This window comes from Myxine glutinosa, chromosome 5 (genome assembly GCF_964187855.1).
Source record: "Myxine glutinosa chromosome 5, kmMyxGlut1.1, whole genome shotgun sequence".
NCBI classification, from domain to species: domain Eukaryota; kingdom Metazoa; phylum Chordata; class Myxini; order Myxiniformes; family Myxinidae; genus Myxine; species Myxine glutinosa.
Genome location: NC_136265.1, coordinates 72,451,855 through 72,478,732, shown reverse-complemented (window position 1 = coordinate 72,478,732; position 26,878 = coordinate 72,451,855). Strand labels below are relative to the sequence as shown.

Below are 26,878 nucleotides of genomic sequence, written 5' to 3'. Positions count from 1 at the left end.
CGTTGCCAGGTGACGGGCACGATGGGGCGAGGCCGGCCTTGGGAGACGTCGCAGAGCAGGACAGTGTCCGCGCAGGGGATGTCGGCCAGGCGGAGGCCCGTGTCCGCCGCCCGGAGGGCTTGCACCGTGGTGTCGGTGGTTTGGTCCGCCGCCATGAGCGCAAAATCCACGCCCAGGTGGACCGCGTTCGCGCTGGCCCGGGAAAGACAGTCGGCCACGGCGTTGTTTTTGCCGGCGACGTGCCGGATGTCCGTGGTAAACTCCGACACGGCGGAGAGGTGGCGCTGTTGGCGGGCCGACCATGGCTCCGTGACCTTGGCCATGACGTAAACCAACGGCTTGTGGTCGACGAACGCCGTGAAAGGTCGGCCCTCCAGGAGGTGGCGGAAATGGCGGACGGCCAGGTGTAGACCGAGGAGCTCCCGGTCAAACGTGCTGTATTTGAGCTCGTTCGGCCGGAGCTGCCGGCTGAAAAAAGCGAGTGGCTGCCAAACCCCGTTCACCCATTGCTCATGTACGGCGCCCACCGCGTAGTCGGAGGCATCCGTGGTGAGGGCGATGGGAGCGTTGAGCACCGGGTGAGCGAGCAGTGTTGCGTCGGCGAGGGCCCGCTTTGAGCTTTGGAAGGCCGCATCCATTGCTGCGGACCAGGCGATGTCGTGCTTGGCCGGCTTGCCCCGGAGGGCTTCGTAGAGGGGCCGCATGAGTTGAGCAGCGCGGGGCACGAAGCGGTGATAAAAATTCACCATTCCCAGGAATTCCTGCAGGGCCTTTATGGTGCGGGGACGCGGGAAAGTGGTGATGGCCTCGACCTTGGTTGGCAGCGGCACAGCCCCGTTCTTGGTGATGTGGTGGCCCAAAAAATCAACGGCCGTCGTGCCGAAGTGGCATTTGGCCGGGTTGACGATGAGGCCGTGCTCGCTGAGGCGCCCGAACAGTGTTCGGAGGTGGAGGAGGTGCTCGGCCCGGGACGTGCTGGCGACGAGGATGTCGTCCAGGTAAACGAAAAGGAACGGCAGGTCACGCAGCACGCCGTCCATCAAGCGCTGGAACGCCTGAGCCGCGTTCTTGAGACCAAACGGCATCCGCAAGAACTCGAATAAGCCGAACGGCGTGATGACTGCCGTTTTAGGGACGTCGGCCGCCCTGACAGGTACCTGGTGATATCCCCGTATGAGATCAATTTTTGAAAAAATGACCCGTCCCGCCAGACGGGCGGAGAAGTCTTGGATATGCGGGATCGGGTACCTGTCGGGTGTTGTAGCGTCATTAAGACGGCGGTAGTCGCCACACGGGCGCCATCCACCCCCCGGCTTTGGCACGATGTGCAGTGGCGAGGCCCACGCGCTATCGGAGCGCCGCACGATGCCGAGGTGCTCCAACGCGTCGAATTCGGCCTTCGCAACGGCAAGCTTGGCTGGGTCGAGGCGGCGGGCCCTGGCGTAGACCGGCGGGCCCGTGGTTGGTATGTGGTGCTCGATCCCATGCCGTACTGCGACGGCCGAAAACGTCGGCCGCGTGAGGGCCGGGAACTCCGCGAGCAGGCGAGCAAACTCGTTCGCCGCCGGGACGGTGCATGCCAGCTCGGTCGGCGCGGAGCTGCTCAATGTGCATACCAGGGAGCTGAAGGTTTCAGCGTTGATTAAACGACGCCGTTGGACGTCCACCAGCAGTCCGTGTGCGCAGAGGAAGTCGGCGCCGAGCAGAGCCATGGGCACGTTGGCGGTTACAAACGTCCAAGCGAAGCGTTGGCCGCCGAAGCAGAGGGTGACGTTGCGCGGGCCGAAGGTGCGGATAGTCGATCCGTTGGCCGCAACCAAGGAGGGGCCGCAAACCGCGGATTGCCTGTCCTGGTCAGAGGCGGGCATGACGCTCACTTGGGCGCCGGTGTCGCACAGGAAGCGCCGTCCGGACGCTTTATCCGTGATGAACAGTAAGTTGCCCGTGTGACTGTGGCCGGCGCTCATGGCAGGTAATGAACGCCGGCCTGGCCGTTTCCCGACCCGCCGAAGGTGCACGGGGGTCGGCATGTCCGGGCCTTCTGTCCGAACCTGGCATGATAGGAACACCACGCTTGGTCGGGTGGAGGCTTCGGACGTCGTGCTGAACGTGGTCGGCTCGGTATAGCGGCCGCCAATTGCGTCGGCAGTTCGGCCGTCGAACGCGCCGGGTGCTCGGGCGCCATGGATGGTGCATCAGGCGGCGGCGGGTCCCATGTCGCCGCTGCGATGCGCTGTCCCGCGGCGGAGATTTTGTCGGCTTCTCTGGCAAGGGCCCGGGGATCTGTGATCGTCGTGCTTGCCAGGGCGAGGCGTACCGGGTTAGGCAGCTGACGGAGGAACAGCTCCCGGAACAGGAATGCCGGAGAGTGCTCGCCGAGCAGCGAAAGCATGTAGTCCATTCGCTCGGAAGGGCGCGTGTCGCCGAGCTCCGGCAAATCGAGCAGGCGCCGTGCGCGTTCCGCCGCTGGGAGGGCGAAAGCATCGAGGAGAAGCTTCTTAATCGCGCCGTATTTGTCCGCGGCTGGCGGGCTCTCGAGGAGGCTCAGGGCGCGGGCTGCGGTGGCTGAACCGAGCGCAGCGACCACGTGGTGGAAGCAGGTGTCGTCCGCCGTGATGCCCCGCAGGGCGAACAGGGACTCCGCTTGTGCGAACCAAACCGCCGCGTGAGCCTCCCAGAAGGTAGGCAGTTTAAGGGCGACTGCCGTGTCCATGTCGGTAGGTCACCAATGAAGGAGCTGTGGCTCCCACGTCGATCGAAAGAATGGACGCGACAAAAAGCTTGAATTCATCTGAGCTGCTTTATTAGAATCAAACACTCAGGCACTCTGGGAAAAACGTTTTACGGTCGGCAATATATATCTATTCCGCCAGGGGGTTTGCCCAGGCCTGGCGCCAGGGGGCGTGGCCCCGCGGGCCGGCTGCGGCCTGGCAAGCCGAGGGCGAGCCTGCCCGGGCGTCCCGACCGAGGCCTGGCAAGTCGAGCGCGGGCCTGCCCGGGCGTCCTGGACGAGCCCGGCCTGGTGATCGCTCCGCGTCCTTGATAGGTGCAAGGCGATTGTGTAACCCCAGCGGCAGCCGCTACAACATAAAGTTTCACATCGCATACACTCCCATGCCAAGTACAGAACAGTAGCTGCGGCGAAGGTATGCGCTCTACCGAGTGCCCGGATTCTAGTTTTTGAGATGCGATAATTGTGCCCGGGGGGAACTGATGATTTGGAGTATCGGGTTTGTTTATCAAAGTTGGCCGGCCCAGAAAGTTTTCGCGGGGTTCAAACTTTCTTTCTTGAAGGGGGGGAGTGTTACGGATCCCGGATTTAGGTGAATTACTATTCATGTCATTGCTTATTAATGTTTATTCTATTAAAGGTTGTTGTGGTTAAATGGTTAGAGAGGCTCTGGATAACAGGAGACCGGAAACGGGATAGTGAACCGGAAGAAAAAAGGAGAGACACGAGGTCCGGGGGAAGGCGGCCATCTTCTGCTCATCGCCCAGCTCCGACGCGAGCGGTGTCGATATTGAGCAGCGTGGGGAACGCTGCGTTTGAAAGCCCGTCTGGCGAGAGGAGTTACCTGCGCGGGGTAATTACCGGTTACACGTCAAGTTGCCGTGGGTTCGTGCACGGAACCAAGCGTCCGGCACAGTTCGCCTCAACGTCTACAAGGACGCGTACGGGTCGCACCTTGGGCCTCGCGCGCTTTGCGAGCTGCGCTTTGCTTTGCCCGCTTTGCTTGGCAAGGAGGTGTGCACTGCAGCAGCTGTTCCCGGTACGCGACGTGCACGTTTGGAGCACGTCAGCCAGGGGTTCGTTCAACCGCCTGTGTGCGGAGAAGTCGACCTTCACCTTGGTCTGGAGGGGCCCAGAGACATTGTGAGGGACAGTGACCATTGAGGGGTCGTGAGTGGGGAAAGGGGGGAAATATATAAGATGGCCATCTTAGTAATATTGCGGATTGATTGTTGATTGTTGTTGATGGATTGAGAATATATTATTAATTAATCTGGATCCTTGGTGTGGGGTTGCTTATTGACCTGAATTGTTTGTGTCTTTCATATTTATTGCATTACGAACGCGTATAAATCAGAGATCTTTCTGGCGGGGTCCTCCCACGGTCCGGGGGTCACCAAGACCAGGTAGTTACCGGGAGGACCATGTAACACGAGCGACGGTAACAACCTCATGAGCCATATTCTCACCTGAGAGCTGCAGTCAAGGCAGCCATGAATCCGTTTTAGCATTGTGTCGTCCGGATGAAATCGGGCTGTACATCCGACAGCACAACAACTCTTTACCATCGTGTAGGGGGCAATTTATATGCGAGACGAGTTTCAAATTGCCGCCATTACGTATGGTGGCAGAAGCAATGTTTTGCCACCCAAGCGGTCACGTGACTAAGACGATGACGTCACATGCAACTTCCCTATTAGATTCATGACGTCACGGCACACAAAACTACTCATATCTTTGGAACGGCTGGTTGGATTTGGACAAACTAAACGCAGTGTTGTAGGGGAGAACCGTGCGCGAACGTCGATACCAAATTTGAAAAAAAATTGTTGACGCGCAGGGTCAAAATCGATGCGCGCGCTGATTAGAACCCGGAAATATATTTTTCTCGGCCTAATGATGGTGATAACGATGATGATATTAGTGATGCTGACGGTGGTGATGATAATGATGATGATGAAGATGAAGATGATGATGATGCTTAGCCACCCCACCTGCACATTTTAATAGGCTCATCCTCGATACATTACTCGATAAGCCATTTGAGATCCCGAGAAACCTTTTGCCAAAAGTAATGAATGAATCTCGTGTTCCGGATGAATGAAGAATGGACCAAGTTCCATCCGGATGAATATCTTGAACTGTCATGAACGGTCCGAATAATGCCGAGGGATCTGTGTGACTGGTGTGTCGCAGGTGTCGCTGATTTATGCAGTGGCTGGTTCTGTGTTATTGACAGGGAGTGTGTGGTTCTATGTTATTGACTGGGAGTGTGTGGTTCTTTGTTATTGACTGGGAGTGTGTGGTTCTGTGTTATTGACTGGGAGTGTGTGGTTCTGTGTTATTGACAGGGAGTGTGTGGTTCTGTGTTATTGACTGGGAGTGTGTGGTTCTATGTTATTGACAGGGAGTGTGTGGTTCTGTGTTATTGACTGGGAGTGTGTGGTTCTGTGTTATTGAATGGGAGTGTGTGGTTCTGTGTTATTGACAGGGAGTGTGTGGTTCTGTGTTATTGACTGGGAGTGTGTGGTTCTGTGTTATTGACTGGGAGTGTGTGGTTCTGTGTTATTGACTGGGAGTGTGTGGTTCTGTGTTATTGACTGGGAGTGTGTGGTTCTATGTTATTGACTGGGAGTGTGTGGTTCTATGTTATTGACTGGGAGTGTGTGGTTCTGTGTTATTGACTGGGAGTGTGTGGTTCTGTGTTATTGACAGGGAGTGCGTGGTTCTGTGTTATTGACTGGGAGTGTGTGGTTCTGTGTTATTGACAGGGAGTGTGTGGTTCTGTGTTATTGACAGGGAGTGTGTGGTTCTGTGTTATTGACAGGGAGTGTGTGGTTCTGTGTTATTGACAGGGAGTGTGTGGTTCTATGTTATTGACAGGGAGTGTGTGGTTCTGTGTTATTGACAGGGAGTGTGTGGTTCTGTGTTATTGACAGGGAGTGTGTGGTTCTGTGTTATTGACAGGGAGTGTGTGGTTCTCTGTTATTGACTGGGAGTGTGTGGTTCTGTGTTATTGATAAGGCAGTTTTGGCTTTTGGAATGGTTATAGTTTGACAAGAAAAGGTAGCGAGGTTTTTGTTGCTTTGATCAGAGTGGTGAAGCAGATTGTGTTTGAAAGGGACCAGATTGTGCAGGAAAAAGTGCAAGGGAGCTCTCCGAGGGTTGGAGATTATCTAGAGTGGTGGGAAGAGCAGGAAGTTTGGAGGACATGTGGTTTTGAATCGGTCGTTTACACATGTGACAACCTCCAAGACCCGTAGAGGATGCTCAAACCATTGTGGCACTCGGTCTATTCAAGCTTAAATCCACAATTGCCAATGGAGTCACCAGAGGCATTTTGTTTCAGTGTTGTCTGTGCGTGCGTCCGTCCATGCGTGCGTGCGTCCGTCCTTGCGTGCGTGCGTGCGTCCGTCCATGCGTGCGTGCGTCCGTCCATGCGTGCGTGCGTCCGTCCATGCGTGCGTGCGTCCGTCCTTGCGTGCGTGCGTCCGTCCATGCGTGCGTGCGTCCGTCCATGCGTGCGTGCGTCCGTCCATGCGTGCGTGCGTCCGTCCTTGCGTGCGTCCGTCCATGCGTGCGTGCGTCCGTCCATGCGTGCGTCCGTCCATGCGTGCGTGATAGGTTTTCGTGATAATTTAAGAACGGCTGAAGGGATCCAAATCAAACTTGGTACAAGGATATATTATGATGCAAAGATGAACTGATTAGATTTTGGGGTCAAGAGGTCAGAGGTCCCATTCGGTAAAAATTCTGTCACTGCACTAACTTTTGAACCAATGACGGGATTTTGACCAAACTTGGTATAAGTGTATATGATGATGATGCACATTAACTGACTAGATTTCTGCATCAAAGGTCACAGGTCACGCCAGGTAAACATGTGATACTTGAGAACAGCTGAAGTGATTTTAGATCAAACTTGGTGCAAGTATGTGTAAGGAAATGTAATAATGTGGCCAGAGGCATATCGGGCGATGTCATGACGTCAAAGAGTGTCGTTCTAGTTGTCACAAGTATCAATTTGCATTGTTTTTCAATACAAGATTAAGATTACTCAAACAAAACACAATTTACATAGAATTGTCATGTTAGGATACACAGCACGAGAAACTATCTGAAACAATGTGGCATTTCTGCCTGGAGATGAGCATGACGTCATACACACCTTTGCCCTTTTTGCACAGCTGTCTCCTTAGTTGTGGATTCATCACCGGTGAAGGTGGCAGGTGTTGTTGGCGTGTTGAGTCGGCACGTGACCTTCGAGTTCACCGGCTCGTTCTCCAGCACCGACGCTGAAGCCTGGGTTTATGTGGGACGAATGGATGACTCCGTCCAAGGTACGCCAATGGCATATCCTCCATTTTATCTGTTGTATCATGTGACTCGTGTAACTTTGCAGGTCTCATTTGACGGCAAAATGTCACAATTAAAGGGAGGTTAACGGAATCCATCCAGAGTGGAGTAGCAGTCTGCAATGGACAATCAAGAGGATTTTTTCCCCCATTTTTAAGCAAAGTCTTGACTCTCTCTCTCTCTCTCTCTCTCTCTCTCTCTCTCTCTCTCTTTCTCTTTCTCTCTCTTTCTCTCTCTTTCTCTCTCTTTCTCTCTCTTTCTCTCTCTCTTTCTCTCTCTTTCTCTCTCTCTCTCTCTCTCTCTCTTCTCTCTTTCTCTCTCTTTCTCTCTCTTTCTCTCTCTCTCTCTCTCTCTCTCTCTCTCTCTCTCTCTCTCTCTCTCTCTCTCTCTCTCTTTCTCTCTCTTCTCTCTCTCTTTCTCTCTCTTTCTCTCTCACTCTAACACCACTTCATTAACAGCCCTAATTATTCTTATCCACCTTGCGGGACTGGCGAATAATATTTGTATACCATGTCTTTTATAAATCGGACTTCCTCTCCAGTCGTAGTCAACGTGTGGCCCTGAATGGGTTTCTCTCATCTCCTCTACCTGTTCAGGCTGGAGTTCCTCAAGGCAGTGTTCTGGGCCCTGTGCTTTTTCTGGTCTTCATCAATGATCTCTCCGACTCTGGAAAATCCTCTCTACCTCTTTGCTGATGACTCCACTCTCTGCCGGTCCATTCCTCATCCCTCAGATCGGCAGTCTGCAGCCTCCTCACTCTCTGCAGACCTGGACAAAATCACAGACTGGGCAAACAAGTGGAACATGTCTTTCAATCCTGACAAATCTCACACTCTTACTGTGTCTCTCCGAAAAGACCGACTGGACAACCCTCCCATCTACTTTCTGAATAATCCTCTCCAAGAAGTTCTGTCACTCAAGCTTTTGGGTCTCACTATCTGCCATGATCTTTCCTGGGAAAACCACATTTCCAAGCTGGCCTCCAAAGCCAGTCGCCGACTGGGCATCCTCCGTCGTGCGAAGTCCTTCCTCGGCACAGCTGAGCTCCTCACCACATACAAGGCTTTCATCCGCAGCAGCTCAATGGAATACTGCTCTCCCCTCTGGGCTGGTGCTCCTGCCTCACACCTAGCTCGTCTTCACGCTGTTGAAACCAAAGCGTTCAGAATCATTGGAATCTCCCGCGATGAAGCTATCTCCGAGGGTCTTTCACTTAATCACCGCAGGCAGGTTGGTGGTCTTTCTGTCCTCTACCGACTCCTCTCCGGCCTTGCTCCCCCAGCTCACTCTGTGCTCTGTCCCCCAAATATTCCTACAGGTCGTACAAGATCTGCCTGCGACCCTCTTATGGTTAAACTGCCAAAATCAAGACTCTCTGCTCATCTTCACTCTTTCATTCCTATTTTCTCCTGCCTGTGGAAGAAATCCCTCACTGTCTTCAATCCCACTCCTCCCTCCAGGTCTTTAAAACACCTGTTCGCCACCATCTCTTATCATCCCCCTTCCAAAACCTTGATCTTTTCTACCCCCGCTAATTCACCCTAGAACCACTTTTTTGAAATACCAACTTCTTTCCTGGAGTCCTAGCTGTGTCCATGTGTTTTATACCTCTTCCACCCCCCCCCCCTTCCCATTCCTCCTTCCCCCAAGCCCTCTCCCTCCCACAGATCTCCCAATGTCCCTTTTCTCTGCTGTTGTAGTTGTGTGCTCTCTCTCCCCATCTTGTCTCCCGCTCCCTTTATTATATGTTTTGTGTGTCTGTTTTTTTTTGTGATTGATGTTAGCTCTTACACGAGCCTCGATCTTGTATACAAAAAAAACCAAAAAAAAAAACCGGCTGGCCAAGCCTGATATTGCAAGATAACCGATTTGGCCAGGAAGTAGGAATTTGATCACAGTGCGGGTGATAACAAACACCGTGGGATCCTCAATGTCTTTCAGCTAATGCTCACAGATGGGACACCACAAGCCGAACGTCCATCCCCTGCAAAAAATGTTCCATAGAAATCCATTAGAAAACTTATATGGACCTCGAAAGAACCTGTCTATTGAAATTCTACAGTACTTTAGGACCAAATTCTATAGAACTGTTGGTGAGGTTTGGAGAAGTGATGAGATGTATCTCATTCTCCACAGCTCTGGAACCTGTTTAGCTGGTCTTGGTTTTCATTGGCTGCAGATATATTTCTCACTCATCTATCCACTCACATCACCCTTTTGTGCAGAGAGCAGGGAGATGTAAATATGTATAAAAATGATCATTTTCTGTACATTCCAGGCAAGGTGCACATCGCGGGGGCAGCATTCTCCTTCCCTTCCGATGACAAGCAACCCAAGGCATTGTTTGCTGACATTAATGCGGAGGCAAGTTTCTGAGCTTTTCACTTTTCCTTATTTTTTTACAGGCCACTAAAAAAAATGAACGAGCTTGTACTATATATCCCATGTATAGGTTAAGCAGGTATCAGCCTTGGGTAAATTATTGATGCAAAACAAGTGAAATTAACACGTATGGATATTTAAACGGGTCGTTATCTCAATATGCCGGTTTCAGAAATGGGAACAACGTCCTCCAAGGGCCCCTCAGTGTACCCACTTCCGTTTCAGTAAGGGGGGGGGGGGCATGATTCCTGCACCCGCTTGTGAAGTTTTGTCGTTCTCAAAGTTTTGCTCCGAGGGATCTTTCCAAGATCGCCATTGAGGACCGGACAGCCTCCAACTGTGTTGTTCGTTGGCTGGAATATTCCCAGGGATGTTTTTAAGATCTCCTTAAGGCTCGACAAAATCTTCCTTGTTGCTCCAATTATCACTAGTAAAATGTTGGCACTATTCGCCTGTGTGTGTGTGTGTGTCGTTCATTGTTATCTCCATAATTTGGGTATTAGAAGGTGGAACGGAGTCCTCCCAGGACTTGAAGTATCCACTCCCGCTTCGGTGAAGGATTGCGATTCATGGAATAAGTTGTGAAGTTTTGTTGTTCTCAGAGTTTTGTTCGAAAGACTCTTTTCAGGATCGTCACCGGGCTCCGTACAACCTCCAACTGTAGTTTGTTTGTGGTAATGTTCCCAGGAATGGTTATTAAGATATTTGTAAGGTTCTTCTTTATCCTTCCTGTTGCCCCAATTATCATTGGTCCAATTTCGGCGCTCTTCAACTTCCGGGATCTTTTCACTTCATTCTTGACGTCTTCGTATTTTGTCATTTTCTTGATTTCTGCATTATTTAGGCCAAATTCGCTGGGTACTGAAACCTGAATTAGCAATTCCTTCTTTTCCTTTTTGTTCCTGAGTACTATGTCCGGCATTGCCTTTTTTTTTTCTGTGTTCACGCTGGATGGGATCATCAGGTCATACGTGAGCATCATGTTCTTGCTTTCAATGATTGATTTTGGTTCATGTTTCCCTGAGTTTTGTAGAACTGGGATATTAAAATTTCTGCAGATGTGCCAGTGGATTACTTGACATACTTTGTTGTGTTTTTGAGTGTACAGGTGTTCTGACATTAGTTTTTTACATCCCGATAGGAGGTAGCTCGTACTTTCTGTTTCTACCTTGCAGAACCTACACTTGTCCGATTGACTCCCACCATTTTGACCATGACTCCAAAAGTCCCACCATTTTCTTAAAGCCATTGATGTAGTGTCCTTGGTCTTGGGCATATATAATGATTTGTTCTCCATCCAAGTTGAGCTGACCTCTTCCTAGCCATTCTAAAGATCCTTCTTTGTCTAACCCCAATCTGTCCAACTTTTTTATACCTTACTGCTCTTTTATCGTTTTCCCAGTTGTCGGTGTATATCTGTTCTATTTCGTTTCATATTTTCCTTTTCTCTTTCTTGTTTTGGTTCTTTGTCTTTTTTGGGGAGTGACATCTTCGTTTCGCACATGTCGTTGGAATTTTTTTGCTAAGTATGTTAGTGATACCTTTTCTGGTTTGTTGTCTTCGTGTTTGCTTACAAATTGGATTTGGTAGTCTGTTGCACCTTTTACTTGGTCGGCCAATCCTACAGTTGTCATTCTGTGCACTTGGTTGAACTCCATCAGGCCGCTACCTCCATCGCGTCTCGGCAGGTACATTCACGGGATGCATTGATTTTTGTAACACATTTTGTGGATGGTGAGGAGTTTCCTTGTTTTGATATCTAGTTTATTCATTTCTGATTGTGGCCAGTTTATTATTCCGCAGCTGTACTGGAATATTGATATTGTGATTTGTGAGATGGTCTCATTAATCAGCCATGATATTTCTTGGGCAACACATATTTTTAAGTTCACTTCCAAAGCCAGCCGCCAACTGGGCATCCATCGTACAAAGTCCTTCCTTGGCATGCTTGAACTCATATCCACCTGCAAGGATTTCATCCACATCCTCATGGAGTACTACTCTCCCATCTGGACTGGTGCCCCGCCTCACACCTTGCTCAGCTTGGCTCCAAAGCCTTCAAGATCATTGAAGTCTCCCGCTTTGAACCCGAGTCCATGGGCCTATCACTACGCCATCGAACAAAGATTGGTGGTATCTCTATCTTCTACCGCCTCCTTTCTGGTCTTGCATCCTCTGCTTTGTCCGCCCCAGTTTTCTGCAGGGCGCAAGGTGAAACTCCCAAATGCAGAGTCACTGCTCACCTTCACTGTTCCTTTTCCCAGCTGTGGAATTAACTTCCACATTTTCTTCAATAGAAATCTTCCCCCATCCAAAACCATGATCCAATCTATCCTCATTTACCCCTTCCCTATCCCCACCTCCTTCCAAACTTCCAGTTTCTCCTTCCTGAAAGTTTGCTTCTGTATCCATTTTGTCCACAGCATGCGTCCTCCTCAACCCCTCATTTGTCCACACAAATTATTCCATTATTTGTCCAAGTCTTCCTCTATTTTATCCTTCAACCCCACTGTTTTGCAAGTATCGTGCTCTGCATGAGATCTTCTTGTTTGTTTGTTTGTCAACAAGATATCTCAAAAAGTTGTGTCCAGATTCGGACGAAATTTGGCACAGAGGTAGTGTATGTGACAAGGACGAAATGATTAGATTTTGGTGAAGATCTGGGTTCGGATCTGGCTGGTATAAAATTTTCAGTGATTCTTCACCATTGGGAGATAGGGCTAAAAACCAACATATAGCAGGATATCTCAAAAAGTTGTGGACGGATTTGGACGAAACTTGGTGGACAGGTTGTGTGTGTGACTAGGAAGAATCGATTCAATTTTGGTGAATATCCGGATCCGGATCCGGCTAGTATAATTTTTTAAGTGATTATTCACCATTGGGAGATAGGGGCAACAACGATATACAGCAGGATATCTCAAAAAGTTGTGGACGGATGATTTTGATTCAATGTGATTCTGTATTGTGATTTTTTGGTCTACTCTGGGACACAAAATGTAAACTGTTCACCTGGCGGAGGTATGCTCTCTACTGAGTGTCGTTCTAGTTCTCGTGATGTGAAGCCCCGCCATGACTTTTTTTTCCGGCCATCTTTTTTGCACACGTTCTCACTTGTAATGAAACAATGTGGAGAAAGGAAAGGATTTTTAAACGCTTCCTATCATCTCTTGCATGTATATCTCTGCACACTCCGCAGCAACTCGCACTCACGGTGCCCTGTGGCACCCGAACAGGTCGTGCGGGTAGCGTCACACCACCTCGGTAGCCGGCTGCGACTCCGACTGGCAACTATGACTGATAATGGCGATTTCCGCATACTCTGGTGACTTTGCACCTGCGCGTCCAATTTTATTCCTCCCCGTGGACTCGCCCATTGACACGTCCGTCGGGTTAGGCGATCGGCTTCTCAATGGTCCTGGAGGGACGGGCATGTTCATGCAGCCTGCGGTTATCTTGCGGGTCTCACAGGAGATTCATGGGTGCGCGCACGAAGCGTTATTAATCTCCGAGCTTTCTTACCTACCATCCCTGCCTGATCTTGCATGACAGGAAGGTGAAGGTGCATACAATTTACAATTTTAGCCCGACCCTAGTCTCTACCACTAGCAACACCGCCTTCCTCGGTGCACATAATAACAGGACAAATTTAACTGAACATGTCCTTTTCACAATGGAACGATCTACCCTACTCGAGCACATTTTGACTCGAGCACACAAGGTCCTAGTCATCCTAGTGATTAACAAACTGATTAACAAAGGGGAACGGACATGAGTATAGACATCAAATGCTTAAGATTAATTAATTGTAGCAACAAAAAAGATTAAGTTTGGCGCAAAAATTGTTGCTCTAGCATGCGTGAATCGTGAGATATCCGAGTTTTAAAATGCCAATAGCAGACGATTTCTCTTGTGCCGGCCAGCATCTGGTGATGACTATCATCATCATCGTGACGTCATCGGAGGAAGCCGATGTGACTGCGCAATAGTAAACAATGGCAGACACCGACTCCGATAGTTGCGTAAGTCTGGATATCAGCGATATTTCTGACCAATCTGATGCGGAAAATGAAGAGAAAGTTAATAATCTTGGGGAATCACACTCGATTCTCCCATACAGATTCGAATCATACCGTCCAGAGAGTGAAGAAGAGAAATCGTCGGACACAGACACAATGGCGATCGATTTTGATCTCGGGCGCCTCCAAAATACTGAAGGGTATTCATTTTTATGTCTCTTTTTTAATTGAAAAAGTTTCTTTTTCTGGTCAATGGAATACATAACTAATATTTAATTAATGTTTGGTGCCGTGAGGCAAGAAATGGATAGAAACACAGAAACGAAATACGACTTTATTGACTTAGTGCAGCACTGCAGGTGTATCAGTTGTAATTGTATCATTATAGCACTCTCTATAATGCAAGCAATCTCTGTGTGTCTGTGTGTCTGTCTGTGTGTATGTCTGTGACCGCTGTTTCTCGACAACCACTGGTCCGATCTAAGTGAAACTTGCCAGGTATATTGCTGGGGACCTGAGGATGTGCCTTTTCAAGGTTTGCTATTAATCGGACAAGTGGTTACCAAGTTATGGCCATTTATTTAGCAAACACATACGTTTTGTACGTGAACGAAGGAACAGCGAAGGACGAGAGCGAAGGAACGGAGAAGGACGAGGGCGAAGACTGAAGGAACGATGCAAGTTTTAATTTTTCTTTGCACGTACGGTCAAGCTACAGCGAAGGAACCGCGTGTGTTTGTTGTTTCTTCCTCGCGGTTTGAAAATTGAATACTTGGCCATTAAAACTAATTTGCGATTAATCGTAACTGCGATATGCGAACTTCCGGACAGTGAGGCCTTATTTTTGGTACGTACGTCAACGTACGTATGTCCACGTACTTACCTCCCCGCACGTTCGGGCACGCACTAGCAGCAGCCACACAACGACTGGGCATGATTCCAACTGATCATAACGAAAACAAAGCGATGTTCTGATCGTCACGAAGCCAACAAGGCTTTAAGAACGAAAAACTGGGTTACTTCGCAAACGTCATTTCCGGTTTGCGGTTTTGACAAAACTGATTTTGCTTGTTCGGCGATATTTTGACAAATTCTAATAACACCACGAAGATATTTGTGAAATGAACTCAATAGAAGTGTTTAACATATGTTTATGTTTCGAAATCTGCAAAGTTGTTTTGGTCGTGTCCGTTCTTTTACAATGGAACGATCTACCCTACTCGAGCACATTTTGACTCGAGCACACAAGGTCCTAGTCATCCTAGTGATTAACAAACTGATTATGTCGTTAAGGTTGAGCCCCGATTTCTTCTCGAATTATCGATACTTAAGAAGCGTTTTTCCGCTGACCTCAAGCTTGTTTTTGATTGAGCAGGTGACTCTTCAAGGAAATACATTCACGAATGCATCTGGCGGCACTATCTGCTTTCGAGGAGACAATGGCAATGTTATGAACAACTTGATCTACAACACGCAGCTCTTTGGTGAGGGTTCTTTCTTTTTGTCTCAAGCACACATAAAGATTCTTGACTGTGGTATCTAAACCCACGTACTTGCACCTTTAACGCATCTTGTTCACCTGCGTCGTTTTCCTCTTGCTCTTTCGCAGGGATTCGAGTTGAAGGGAAAAGCTGCCACATTGGAAACAACCTTGTGATGATGTCATCATCCAATCCCGATTTGAGCGTGTACCCCAATGCTGCTGCTATCGATGTAATCATTTCAGACAAATAAGTGAAGGATGTTATTGTATTTCTATATTATAAGAAGTCATCTACATCTACACACGCACACTGCACTACATTACTCTGCTACGAAATGGATGTAATTGGATGCTCCCTCCCGATTACATCTCCAGGCGCTGCACGCTGCATGACTCCCGAAAGGGAGTACTCAGTTTTTACTCTGGTTTCTTGTTTTCTTTCTTGTTTGTTTCTTTCTTTTTTAAGTGATTCTTCACCATTGAGTGATATGGCCAACCAAGTGGAGGTATTCTCTCTACTGAGAGAAGTTCTAGTTTTCTTTCTTTCTTTCTTGTTTGTCCGGGCGATATCTCAGCCATCCTTTGAGCTAGGAAGCTGAAATTTCAGCACAACAGTGAACACGTCCTTTGGCAAAAACGACATTTTTTGTTTTTTGATTAATCAATTAATTGATTAATTATTATTAATTTATTAAGTACTTATTTATTTTCTTTCTCTTCTGGGCAATATCTCGGGCATCCTTTGAGCTAGGAAGCCAATATTTGGACACGACAATGACAATGATTTGGCTGTAAATGGTATTTTTGATTTATTAATTAATCAATTAATTGATTAATTATTTAATCATTTGATTAATGACTTAATTGATTAATTTTTTTAAGTTACAGATTCAGATGAAACGGTGGCGTTTTAGATATACTATTCAGCAAATGATTAATAATTTAATTATTTTACAATTGTTATTTCTTTCTTTTCATTATTAGTCATTTATTTATTTTCTTTCTCATCTGGACAATATCAGGCATCTTTTGAGTTAGGAAGCTGATATTCGGACATGACAGTGACCAAATGATGTGGCTATAAAGGATATTTTTTGATTTATTGATTAATCAATTAATTATTTATTCATTCATCAATTAATTATTTAATTTTTTCGATTAATGGCAATTAATTTTCAAAAAGTTATTGCTTCGGATAAAGCACTGGTGGTTGTGGTATGCCATTAGCCAATTTATTTATTTTCTTTCTCATCTGGACAATATCTCAGGCATATTTTGAGTGAGGAAGCTTATATTTGGACATGACAATGACCAGGTGATTTGGCTATCAAGGATATTTTTGATTTATTGATTAATTAATGAATTATTTAATTTTTTAATTAATTAATTTTCAAAAAGTTACAGATTCGGTGAAGCACTGGTGGTTACGGTATGCAATTAGCAAATTGGTTAAGAAATTAATTATTTTACGACCATTATTATGTATTTATTTTAATTATGCAATTTATCAATCAATTATTGTACACCTCTCCCCCTTCCAATTCCATCTGCATGCGCCGAAGGTTCCCCAGCGATGTCGTGCGCTGAAGGACATGTTATTTATATATTTGACATGGGGGCAGTGTACTTGGAATGTATCTCTACTTATTATTTATTTTTTAAAATAATTTGCGGAAAATGGATCCTCGAGGAAACGTGGAAGATTTTCCAGGTGTCCCGTTTCGATTTGTTGGATTTTTGCTTTTGTTGTGAAACTATACCTTCCTCAAGTATTCTTGGCCAAAGTTAGTCTGTAGGTTCTTGAATGTCTGGTGTTCAAATGGTAGTGTAGTGCAGTTTAACGTTACACGAACCTTTGTTTTGAATTTCCTCTCTCTCTCTCTCTTTCTTTGTCCAGATTGTAAATGCTTCAAACAATGTGACAGGAAACAAGGTTGCAGGATTCAAATGCGTGGCCTACAGGTTTCCTGAGACTCCATGCAGCACTGGTTTGTTATACTTTGGAATCCACCAATCTGCACCATATTTACTGCTCACCTTTTCCTGCAGAATTCAACCTGATTTAGGCGGATTGTTCATTCCCCTTTTGTCGATTCCTCAACACTCCCCACGGTTAATGTATCTCCCGCACTCTCCTTAGCTTCAACAGCACAGAATGAGGCGAATGGAGGCCTGTATGGCGTGTTCGTGAACAAGGGGTCGACGAGCGACTGCATCTCGGTGTCCGGCATGTACTTGTGGAAATGTTGGAACTCTGCTATATACGTCATGGTGAGCAGTCCCTCCGGTTTGACTGAGCGGTGGCATGGTGAACATCCAAGGAGGTTTCCGAAGCACAATCCTCATCTCGCGATGCTCACATTTTTCCCCCATGACATCTGGATGTTGTTGTTCTTCAGTATAAAACATCTTATCTGACTCTCAATTCACCAAACCATCTCCCATCCCTGCTCTCCTTGGATTTCTTTATGTTAAACTCTCCTGAGACTTTCTTGAATCTGATAATCCTGCTCTCCACTCCAACCTTTGAGTAATCTGAAAATTGAGAAAGTCCACTCTTAACCCCATCGTCGAAATCAGTGATGTCAATGACGAATAATAACAGCTCTAGTAATTGTTCCCAATATGCATTATTACCCAGATGTTTTTTTTAAAGAATTGGGAAAATAATACACCATGGTACATACATTGATGTGGCATACAAACCGCTGCGCCCCATTTGTAGGTTTATTAGCTCACCTGGAACATAGTTCCGGGGAGCTTATGCAGTGACATGTCCGTCCGTCACTCCGAAAACACTTGCAACTCCTTCTCCAAAACTGCTGATGGGATTATGACCAAACTTGGCACAAATTATTGAAAAAGATTGGGGTCTAAGAGGGTCTACCGTGGGTCAACATGGGTCCAGGTTTGACCCTCCCAAAATAGGAATTTGCTTTTTCCTCCGAAACTACACACACTATTTCGATGAAACTTGACCACAACCTTCATAACCTGTGATGTACCAAAGTTTGTTCATGGCATTAAAAAAAATTGGGAACTATGGGGATTTATAGTGGGGGTTTAAGAGAGGATGTGTAAAGTCATCAACAAATAGAAAAATGGAATTTTCCAGAGAGTCTGAGAACTCATTGATGAAGATCAGGAATAGGACTGACCCCAGAACACTGACTTGGTTAGGGCACTCCAGCCTTGAAAGAGAAAGGAGATGAAAGGATTCCTTTGAGAGACGCACGTTGACTACAGGAGTGGAGGAAGTCATCAAGCCATGTGTGGAGTTGGCCTTCGATGCCATAGGAAGGGGGTTTGGAGAGCAAGGCAGGATGCCAGACTGTATCAAAAGGCCGAGATATGTCCAGAGAGACGGCTATGATGATATCATGTCTGACATTGAGGGCGTCCACCCATACTTGGGAGAGTAGGAGCAGCAAGTCCAAAGTAGAGTAACCTGGTCTGAAGTTTAATTGTTAATCCGAGATGAGTCTGTTGGAGAAAAAGGATTTCATATCAACTGAGATTTTCCATGACTTTGCTGATGATTGGAAGTAAGCCAATAGGTCTGAAGTCAAGTAACTAGATCATCTAACCCAAAAACCCACCACTCTAATCACAATGAACAGTATTCCTTATAACCATGTAAATTAATTATGTTGATACATCACCATTTGTAACCCTCTAGTCAACATCACCATCTTGTAACCCTCTAGTCAACAAGGTGGGATTAGAAAACTCCTTGAAAGATCCATAATTCACCTCCAGTCTGTTTGTGTTGCAGACTGACGCCAACGTGGTGATATCGAATGTTACCTTGGCGGACAACATGGTTGGCATCACCACGATGCTTTATAACATCACCAATGGCAACGTCACGATTAAGGCAAGACACATGATTGCTGCAGCAGTCACAACCGTCGAGGAATCTCAACACAGTTTGTCAAAAAATGCAGGGGGTCCACAAATATCCGTTTCAAATTTAAACCGGAAGTAGAAAGTATCGTCCGCATCCGCTTTGTATTCAGACTTCTTATTCTTCCATATGCTAAACATGATAAAAACGGCTAAAAAATACAAAAACAAGTACAGGATACATTCAAAGTACACCGCCCCATGCCAAATAAATAACATCCTCTTGCGTGCGGTATTGACGGGAGCCTTCAGCGCCTGGCGATACCGCCATGCAGCACATAGAGATGGTATTGGGAGGGAGTGGTGTACAATAATTAATTGTGTAATCAAAATTAATATATAATAATCATAAAATAATTTCATCAATTGGCTAATAACATACCTCAACCACCAGTGTTTCATCCGAAGCGGTAACTTTTTGAAAAATTTGAAAAGTCATTAATCGAAAAAAAATAAAAATGAATTGAGTAATCAATAAAGAATAAATCGATTGATTGATTAATCAATAAATAAATCCGTTATAGCCACATGACTTAGTCACAATCGTGTCCAAATATCAGCTTCATAGCTCAAAAGATGCCAGAGATATTGCCCAAATGAGAAAAAAATAAAAATGAATTGATTAATCAATAAATAATAAATCGATTGATTGATTAATCGATTAAAAAATACGTTGTAGCCACATGACTTAGTCACAATCGTCTCCAAATATCAGCTTCCTAGCTCAAATGGTGCCCGAGATATTGCCCAGATGAGAAAAAAAAAATCCTTAATAATGAAAATAAATTAATAATAATCATTAAATAATTAAATAATTAATCAATTGGCTAATACAATACCTAAACCACCACCATTTCATTCAAATCTGTAACCTTAAAAAAAATAAAAAAAATAATTAATCGAATAATTAAATAATTAATCGATTAATCAAAAAATCCAAAAATCAAAAATAGCCTTCACAGCCAAATCACTTGGTCATAACCCCCCTGGATTTTTTTTTCTTCCGGGTTATGTGAAGGACATTGTTTACTGAATGAGGTTTACAATATGAGGAAAAGGATCCATGCTGCAACAGAGACCGAAAATGAAGGAATGCTGAACCAAACCTGAAAGGGGTTTGATTATCGCCTCGACGTGTTACCGTGTGACGAGGGATTTTCATATAAGTGTCCTGATGATGGTAATGATAATCTTGAAAATAAAACTTAGAGAAATGTTCTTTCACGAGCTGCAAACCACATTGTTTTATCCCATTTCATTTTTTGTTTTTTAAGGTTTGAATTTGGAATGGTAATTTGTGGACACTTCCGAATATGGAAGAGGTGACCGATTGTGGGGTGTCTTCCCTAGAAATGGGAAGTCTTTGAATCTGTGGGCCTGAAATGGGCCATTCAGGGCAAAAGAAGATCAGGCGTTTGGCTTTTATCTGCGTTACCTTACAAAAGGATAGCCATACTCCTGGCTTGATGCTAACAATGTCTAGGATGTGGCGTGTGACAAGCTTCTCCGAAAACGGACGGGACTTCCATTTTTCCACAAAAAGGGTGAACGATAAACATTCCCACAGCCTTTGCACTTGCCATTCCTTTGTGAAGTTATACAATTTGTTTTGACTCCAAATTACAAAACCTGAAAATTTTCTTCTTTGGAACGTTCCCTGGAATATCGGAAAAGCTCACGTTTTAGATAGAATATCAAAAACATTCTCTTAGCAACTCAGGCTCTCTTAGACACCCATCACGTGGCCTTCCATAAGATGTGGGTGATGAGATAGGCCAGATGTGACTCAAGGGTGATCAAGATCTAAGGTGGCCTTGAATTGACTTCTTAAAGCATCTTAAAGGGTAGAACAGGATCACATGATGGAACTCAGGTGATTCCAAAGAATGGGAAGAAACAGTATAAAGATGCTCAGATAGCCCGTTGACAGATGAGGTGGGAGCCCTACCGGGGCTGGAGAGGGATGGATGGCAGTAAAACAGATGACAAGATACAAGAAAATGACACAATGAGCTGTAAGCTGGTCCAGTCACTTCTGAACTGCGTACGAAGGGTCTTCATCTGGGAAGGTGGTGTTCTGGATTTTTCCGTGATGTTTTTAAACCACATGGATATTCTTTCTTTCTTTTTGAAGAACTCGAAGATGATTGGAAGCAGTTCTGCCATGAACTGTGACAATACTGCACCAACCGGCTTCAGCGCCGGTCAGGTGAATAACCCGCCTCACACAGGTACGTGATTCACTTGCACGACGCAAGTCTTTTCTTGCCATTTGTTTAGTTGCGCCTTAGCCTTATTTTATTTTTGCACTTGATAGTTTGCCTTTACAACATTGTTACAAAGCCAAAAGAAACTCAAATAGTCTTTGGTCCTCATTGCGTCACGTGCATCTGCCCAGTTCTCTGTTACGGAGTTCATTCTTACCTGCTGCGGTCCAAATTTGGCACAGCAATGAGAGTCAAGCTTTTTTGTACTCTGTTAAATGCAGGAGTCCAGCAGGTGGCTTTGTAACCCAGAAACCGACCCGGACGTGAAACTTTGTGCTTTCCGTGCGAACATTTTCCGTGTCTCGTGGTTATCCGCAGGTGGCCGTGCCGGCATCCTTTGGCCTGTCTTTGCCAAAAGCCCATACGTTGACGGACGACAGGTGAACTACAGCATTGCCAATGGGGCAATGGCCGTCACTGGTGAGAGCCATGCGCGTTCCCTCTAATTTCTGATCTGTCATGGCATGGGGTTATCCTGTCGATCCTTCCAGAAGGACATTTGCCTTGGATCTCTAGGTCTTCGCATCATAACTTCCACTAAAATAACAGGGCACATGTTCACTGTAGATCTACAATATTAATCAACAGCGGACTTCCTAACTTCCACAAGCTAACTTCCGGGACTTGTATTTTGCACCAGGTGTGTCGTTTGTTAACTTTGGAACTCTCTGTGCGGACAAAACGTCAGTGTTTGTGACCAACCCGATCTCAGAAGATTTTCAGCACCAGGTCGTTGTTTCCGGTGCCAAAACAACGCAAGTCACCAACATGGTCTACATGCTACCGCGCAAAATCACGTGAGACTTCATAGTTTACCTTAATGCACCCTGAAGCTCCTCACCTTACTTTCCCCTCTTTACACATTATGGAATGAGAGCCCAGGTGATGGACCTCTTCCCTCTGCTCCGGTTTTTTGAATTTGGCGAACAATAAAATATTTGGCTAGAAAGTGCCTGGTTGATCTTTCCAGAACCTTTTTGAGAGCCTATAGTAGAGTCGATCGCAGTTAGTACTTGGAAGGAAGAAACCCATGGAAGCTCTGATCTAGATCTTATTAGCTGAGATGTGATTTTTATGTTTAAAATTCCCCTTGAAATCCTTATGGTAGATTTAAAATGCTTAGAATCAACTTTCAACAACGTCAGTTGGTTCACCGTGGTGTATTTCTTCACCGAACATATGCCACTGACATCACAGTCTTGAGCATCCATGGATGCACATGCTAGGGGGACATGGAGATTGTAAAAAGGGGACAGAAACGAGTTGGTCCATCACTGTCGTGGGCTGAACAAATTCTTCTTCCTCCGTTAAAGTTTCTTAATCTTGACATTTGTTTATTCTCATCACTCCTCGTATTTCTGCATTGTTTTGTACATATTGTCCAAATTCCTTGATCTTTGGAGAAGAAAGTCACGCTAACTCATCACAAAGTGATTACTGTATTTTGGTCATTTTGCTTATCGAAATTCTGGTATTTGTGTAAAGGTTATTCAGATGAGAGAGTATCCTACCCTAAATTATTCTTTTTCCCAATATCTCTCTGTAATCTCTCCCTCCAATCACTCCTTCTAATCTCTCCCTCTAATCTCTCCGACTAATCTCTCGCTCAATGTCTCCCTCTAATCTCTCGTTCTAATCTCTCGCTCTAATCTCTCGAGAATCGTTCTAAGGCTCCCTCTAATCTCTCCCTCTAATCTCTCCCTCTAATCTCTCCCTCTAATCTCTCCCTCTAATCTCTCCCTCTAATCTCTCCCTCTAATCTCTCCCTCTAATGTCTCCCTCAAATCTCTCGCTCTAATCTCTCGCTCTAATGTCTCGCTCCAATCTCTCGCTCCAATCTCTCGCTCTAATCTCTCGCTCCAATCTCTCGCTCCAATCTCTCGCTCCAATCTCTAGCTCTAATCTCTAGCTCCAATCTCTCGCTCCAATCTCTCGCTCCAATCTCTTGCTCCAATCTCTCGCTCTAATCTCTCGCTCTAATCTCTCGCTCTAATCTCTCGAGAATCGTTCTAAGGCTCCCCCTAATATCTCTAATATCTCCCTCTAATCTCTCCCTCTAATCTCTCCCTCTAATCTCTCCCTCTAATCTCTCCCTCAAATCTCTCCCTCTAGTCTCTCGCTCTAATGTCTGGCTCTAATCTCTAATCTCTCGCTCCAATCTCTCGCTCCAATCTCTTGCTCCAATCTCTCGCTCCAATCTCTAGCTCCAATCTCTAGCTCCAATCTCTCGCTCTAATCTCTCGCTCTAATCTCTCGCTCTAATCTCTCGCTCCAATCTCTCGCTCCAATCTCTCGCTCCAATCTCTAGCTCTAATCTCTAGCTCCAATCTCTCGCTCCAATCTCTTGCTCCAATCTCTCGCTCTAATCTCTCGCTCTAATCTCTCGCTCTAATCTCTCGAGAATCGTTCTAAGGCTCCCCCTAATATCTCTAATATCTCCCTCTAATCTCTCCCTCTAATCTCTCCCTCTAATCTCTCCCTCTAATCTCTCCCTCTAATCTCTCCCTCTAATCTCTCCCTCAAATCTCTCCCTCTAGTCTCTCGCTCTAATCTCTAATCTCTCGCTCCAATCTCTTGCTCCAATCTCTCGCTCCAATCTCTCGCTCCAATCTCTCGCTCCAATCTCTCGCTCCAATCTCTCGCTCCAATCTCTCGCTCCAATCTCTCGCTCCAATCTCTCGCTCCAATCTCTAGCTCCAATCTCTAGCTCCAATCTCTCGCTCCAATCTCTCGCTCTAATCTCTCGCTCTAATCTCTCGCTCTAATCTCTCGCTCTAATCTCTCGCTCTAATCTCTCGCTCTAATCTCTCGCTCTAATCTCTCCCTATAATCTCTCGCTCGAATCTCTCCCTATAATCCCTCCCTATAATCTCTCCCTATAATCTCTCCCTATAATCTCTCCCTATAATCTCCCCCTATAATCTCTCGCTCTAATCTCTCGCTCTAATCTCTCGCTCTAATCTCTCCCTATAATCTCTCCCTATAATCTCTCCCTATAATCTCTCCCTATAATCTCTCGCTCTAATGTCTCGCTCTAATCTCTCGCACTAATCTCTCGCTCCAATCTCTCGCTCCAATCTCTCGCTCCAATCTCTCGCTCCAATCTCTTGCTCTAATCTCTCGCTATAATCTCTCCCTATAATCTCTCGCTCTAATCTCTCGCTCTAATCTCTCGCTCTAATCTCTCGCTCAATGTCTCGCACTAATCTCTCGCTCAATGTCTCCCCCTAAGTCTAATCTCTCCCACAAATCTCCCTCTAATCTCTTCCTCACTGTCTCCCTCTAATATCTCCCTCTCATCTCTCGCTTAATGCCTCCCTCTAATCTCTCCCTCCAATCTCTCCCTCTAATCTCTCCCTATAATCTCTCCCTCTAATCTCTCACTCAATGTCTTCCTCTAATCTCTCCCTCTAATCTCTCGCTCAATGCATCCCTCTAATCTTTCACACTAATCTCTCCCTCTAATCTCTCGCTCAATGTCTCCCTCTAATCTCTCACTCAATGTCTCCCTCTAATCTCTCCCTCTAATCTCTCCCTCTAATCTCTCCCTCTAATCTCTCGCTCAATGCATCCCTCTAATCTTTCACACTAATCTCTCCCTCTAATCTCTCGCTCAATGTCTCCGTCTAATCTCTCCCTCTAATCTCTCGCTCAATGCATCCCTCTAATCTTTCACACTAATCTCTCCCTCTAATCTCTCGCTCAATGTCTCCGTCTAATCTCTCCCTCTAATCTCTCGCTCAATGCATCCCTCTAATCTTTCACACTAATCTCTCCCTCTAATCTCTCGCTCAATGTCTCCCTCTAATCTCTCCCTCTAATCTCTCGCTCAATGCATCCCTCTAATCTTTCACACTAATCTCTCCCTCTAATCTCTCGCTCAATGTCTCCCTCTAATCTCTCCCTCTAATCTCTCGCTCAATGTCTCCCTCTAATCTCTCCCTCTAATCTCTCCCTCTAATCTCTCGCTCAATGTCTCCCTCTAATCTCTCCCTCTAATCTCTCGCTCAATGTCTCGCTATAATCTCTCGCCCTGTTCTCTCACATTCTCCTGTCTGTCTTGCCATCTCTCTGTGTTCTCTCCCTCTTCCTCTCTTTGCCTCTCTCTCTCTCCATCCCACATGTGTTTTATTCACACTTGAATGCTTACAGTGGTTCGTGTGGTGAGATTGAGTGTGATGGCCCAAAGACTACAATTCTCTACGATTCCGATGGAAGCTTTTTGGACTCAGCTGGTGACAGTGTTGTCCTCCCAGTACCAATGGGGGCCTGGCCTAACGAGTCTCTCGTCCCTCGTTCTGTCTACGTGCTCGGCAACGGAACCGAGCTCAACCTCAAATCGCTCATCCCGAACTACGGTAATCTGACTTTGACCACAGAATGAGTAATATTATAATGATGACATGGTAATCTCTAGGATTGTAATCTCTGTATCTCTGTATACCGCCAGTAGAGGGACAGACAAACGCACAAACCGACATTGTGTTTTATATGGTAGATTTAACCTGGCCCCATTTTCAATATCACTTTCTTACAACTTACACTTGGAGGATTTTATTTATATTCCTGTCAATATTGTGATCTGATTGTATTCCGTATGAGTTACATCATTTGCTTTTTTGGCCTTGAAAAATTGGCCATTTTTCTATCTTTTCTTTTTCTAGTGCCGGTGACGGCACTTCTTACAACTCCGCTGTTTCATTTCTGACCTCCTACCTTACAAGGCCCTGACTTGTAAGAATATTCCCAATCTCTTCTTCATCTTCTTCTTCTTAGGTTACCACATTGCTGACTACACTGAGATGAAGGAAGCCAATGCTATTTCCTGTTCAAGTAGCAAAATGGCGCTTTTGTCTGTTCGCGCCACGGATTTTGACTTTCTGCATCGAATTAAAACTCCTGTGGCTTTTCATGGCAACGGTTACCTCGCGTTACTAAGTGGTGAGCAACACCACCACAGCAACACAATTAAAACAGCTCAATAAATTGATCTTCAAGAAGTGATATGGTCATGGCAACAAGAAATTGAAAGTGAATGCAGTGTCTAATTACCCTGCTCTTGTACCAGGCCCACCATTCTACAAGATGGCTGACTGTCAGGCAGAATGCAACCTGAACATCTCGTGGTATCGTATACCGCTCCAGCAAGGTTCTTGCTACAACCTTAACTACCGCTCCATTCCTCCTCAAAGGTTGCGCTTTAAGCTCAATGCAGAAGCAACCACGGTAAGACAAGGCCTAGACGTTTTACACCATTTAACACGGCCTAGACATAGCCAAAGTCATGGGAGATTACTCAAGCCTCATATAGCTGTCTGTTCAAAATTGCATTGAGTGTGAATGTGTTTTGCACTTTATTTTATTACCTCCACCACCAAAGGTGGATGGGGGTCATGTTCTCACCCCTGTCTGTCTATTTGTCTGTCTGTTTGTTTGTCTGTTTGTTTGTCTGTGAATAAGATATCTCCAAAAGTGGTACACGGATTCAGACAAAATTTGGCAGAGAGGTAGTGTATGTTACAAGAACGGATCGATTTGATTTTGGTGAAGATCTGAATATGAATGCGGATACCACGGTTATTTAATCTTTTAAGTGATTCTTCACCATTGGAAGATAGGGCCAAAAACGATATATAGGATATCTCAAAAAGTTATGAACGGATATGGACGAAAATTGGTGGCGACGTTGGGTGTGTGACGAGAAAGAATTGGTTCAATTTTGATGAAGATCCAG

General features: G+C 45.9%; 1 protein-coding gene across 1 annotated transcript in view; it reads left to right on the top strand.

Annotated features, from left to right (window-relative positions):
* Window positions 1–26,878, top strand: part of LOC137427450 (fibrocystin-L-like) — a 186,226-nt gene that overhangs the window by 142,973 nt on the left and 16,375 nt on the right. Inside the window, exons 15-27 of the mRNA XM_068116962.2 lie at window positions 6,919–7,071; window positions 9,366–9,451; window positions 14,864–14,972; window positions 15,098–15,201; window positions 16,869–16,959; window positions 17,112–17,242; window positions 18,747–18,848; window positions 21,012–21,108; window positions 21,463–21,564; window positions 21,785–21,941; window positions 25,297–25,502; window positions 25,921–26,085; window positions 26,213–26,370. Coding sequence (XP_067973063.2) covers window positions 6,919–7,071; window positions 9,366–9,451; window positions 14,864–14,972; window positions 15,098–15,201; window positions 16,869–16,959; window positions 17,112–17,242; window positions 18,747–18,848; window positions 21,012–21,108; window positions 21,463–21,564; window positions 21,785–21,941; window positions 25,297–25,502; window positions 25,921–26,085; window positions 26,213–26,370 — 1,661 coding nt within the window. The remainder of the gene's footprint in view (window positions 1–6,918; window positions 7,072–9,365; window positions 9,452–14,863; window positions 14,973–15,097; window positions 15,202–16,868; window positions 16,960–17,111; window positions 17,243–18,746; window positions 18,849–21,011; window positions 21,109–21,462; window positions 21,565–21,784; window positions 21,942–25,296; window positions 25,503–25,920; window positions 26,086–26,212; window positions 26,371–26,878) is intronic.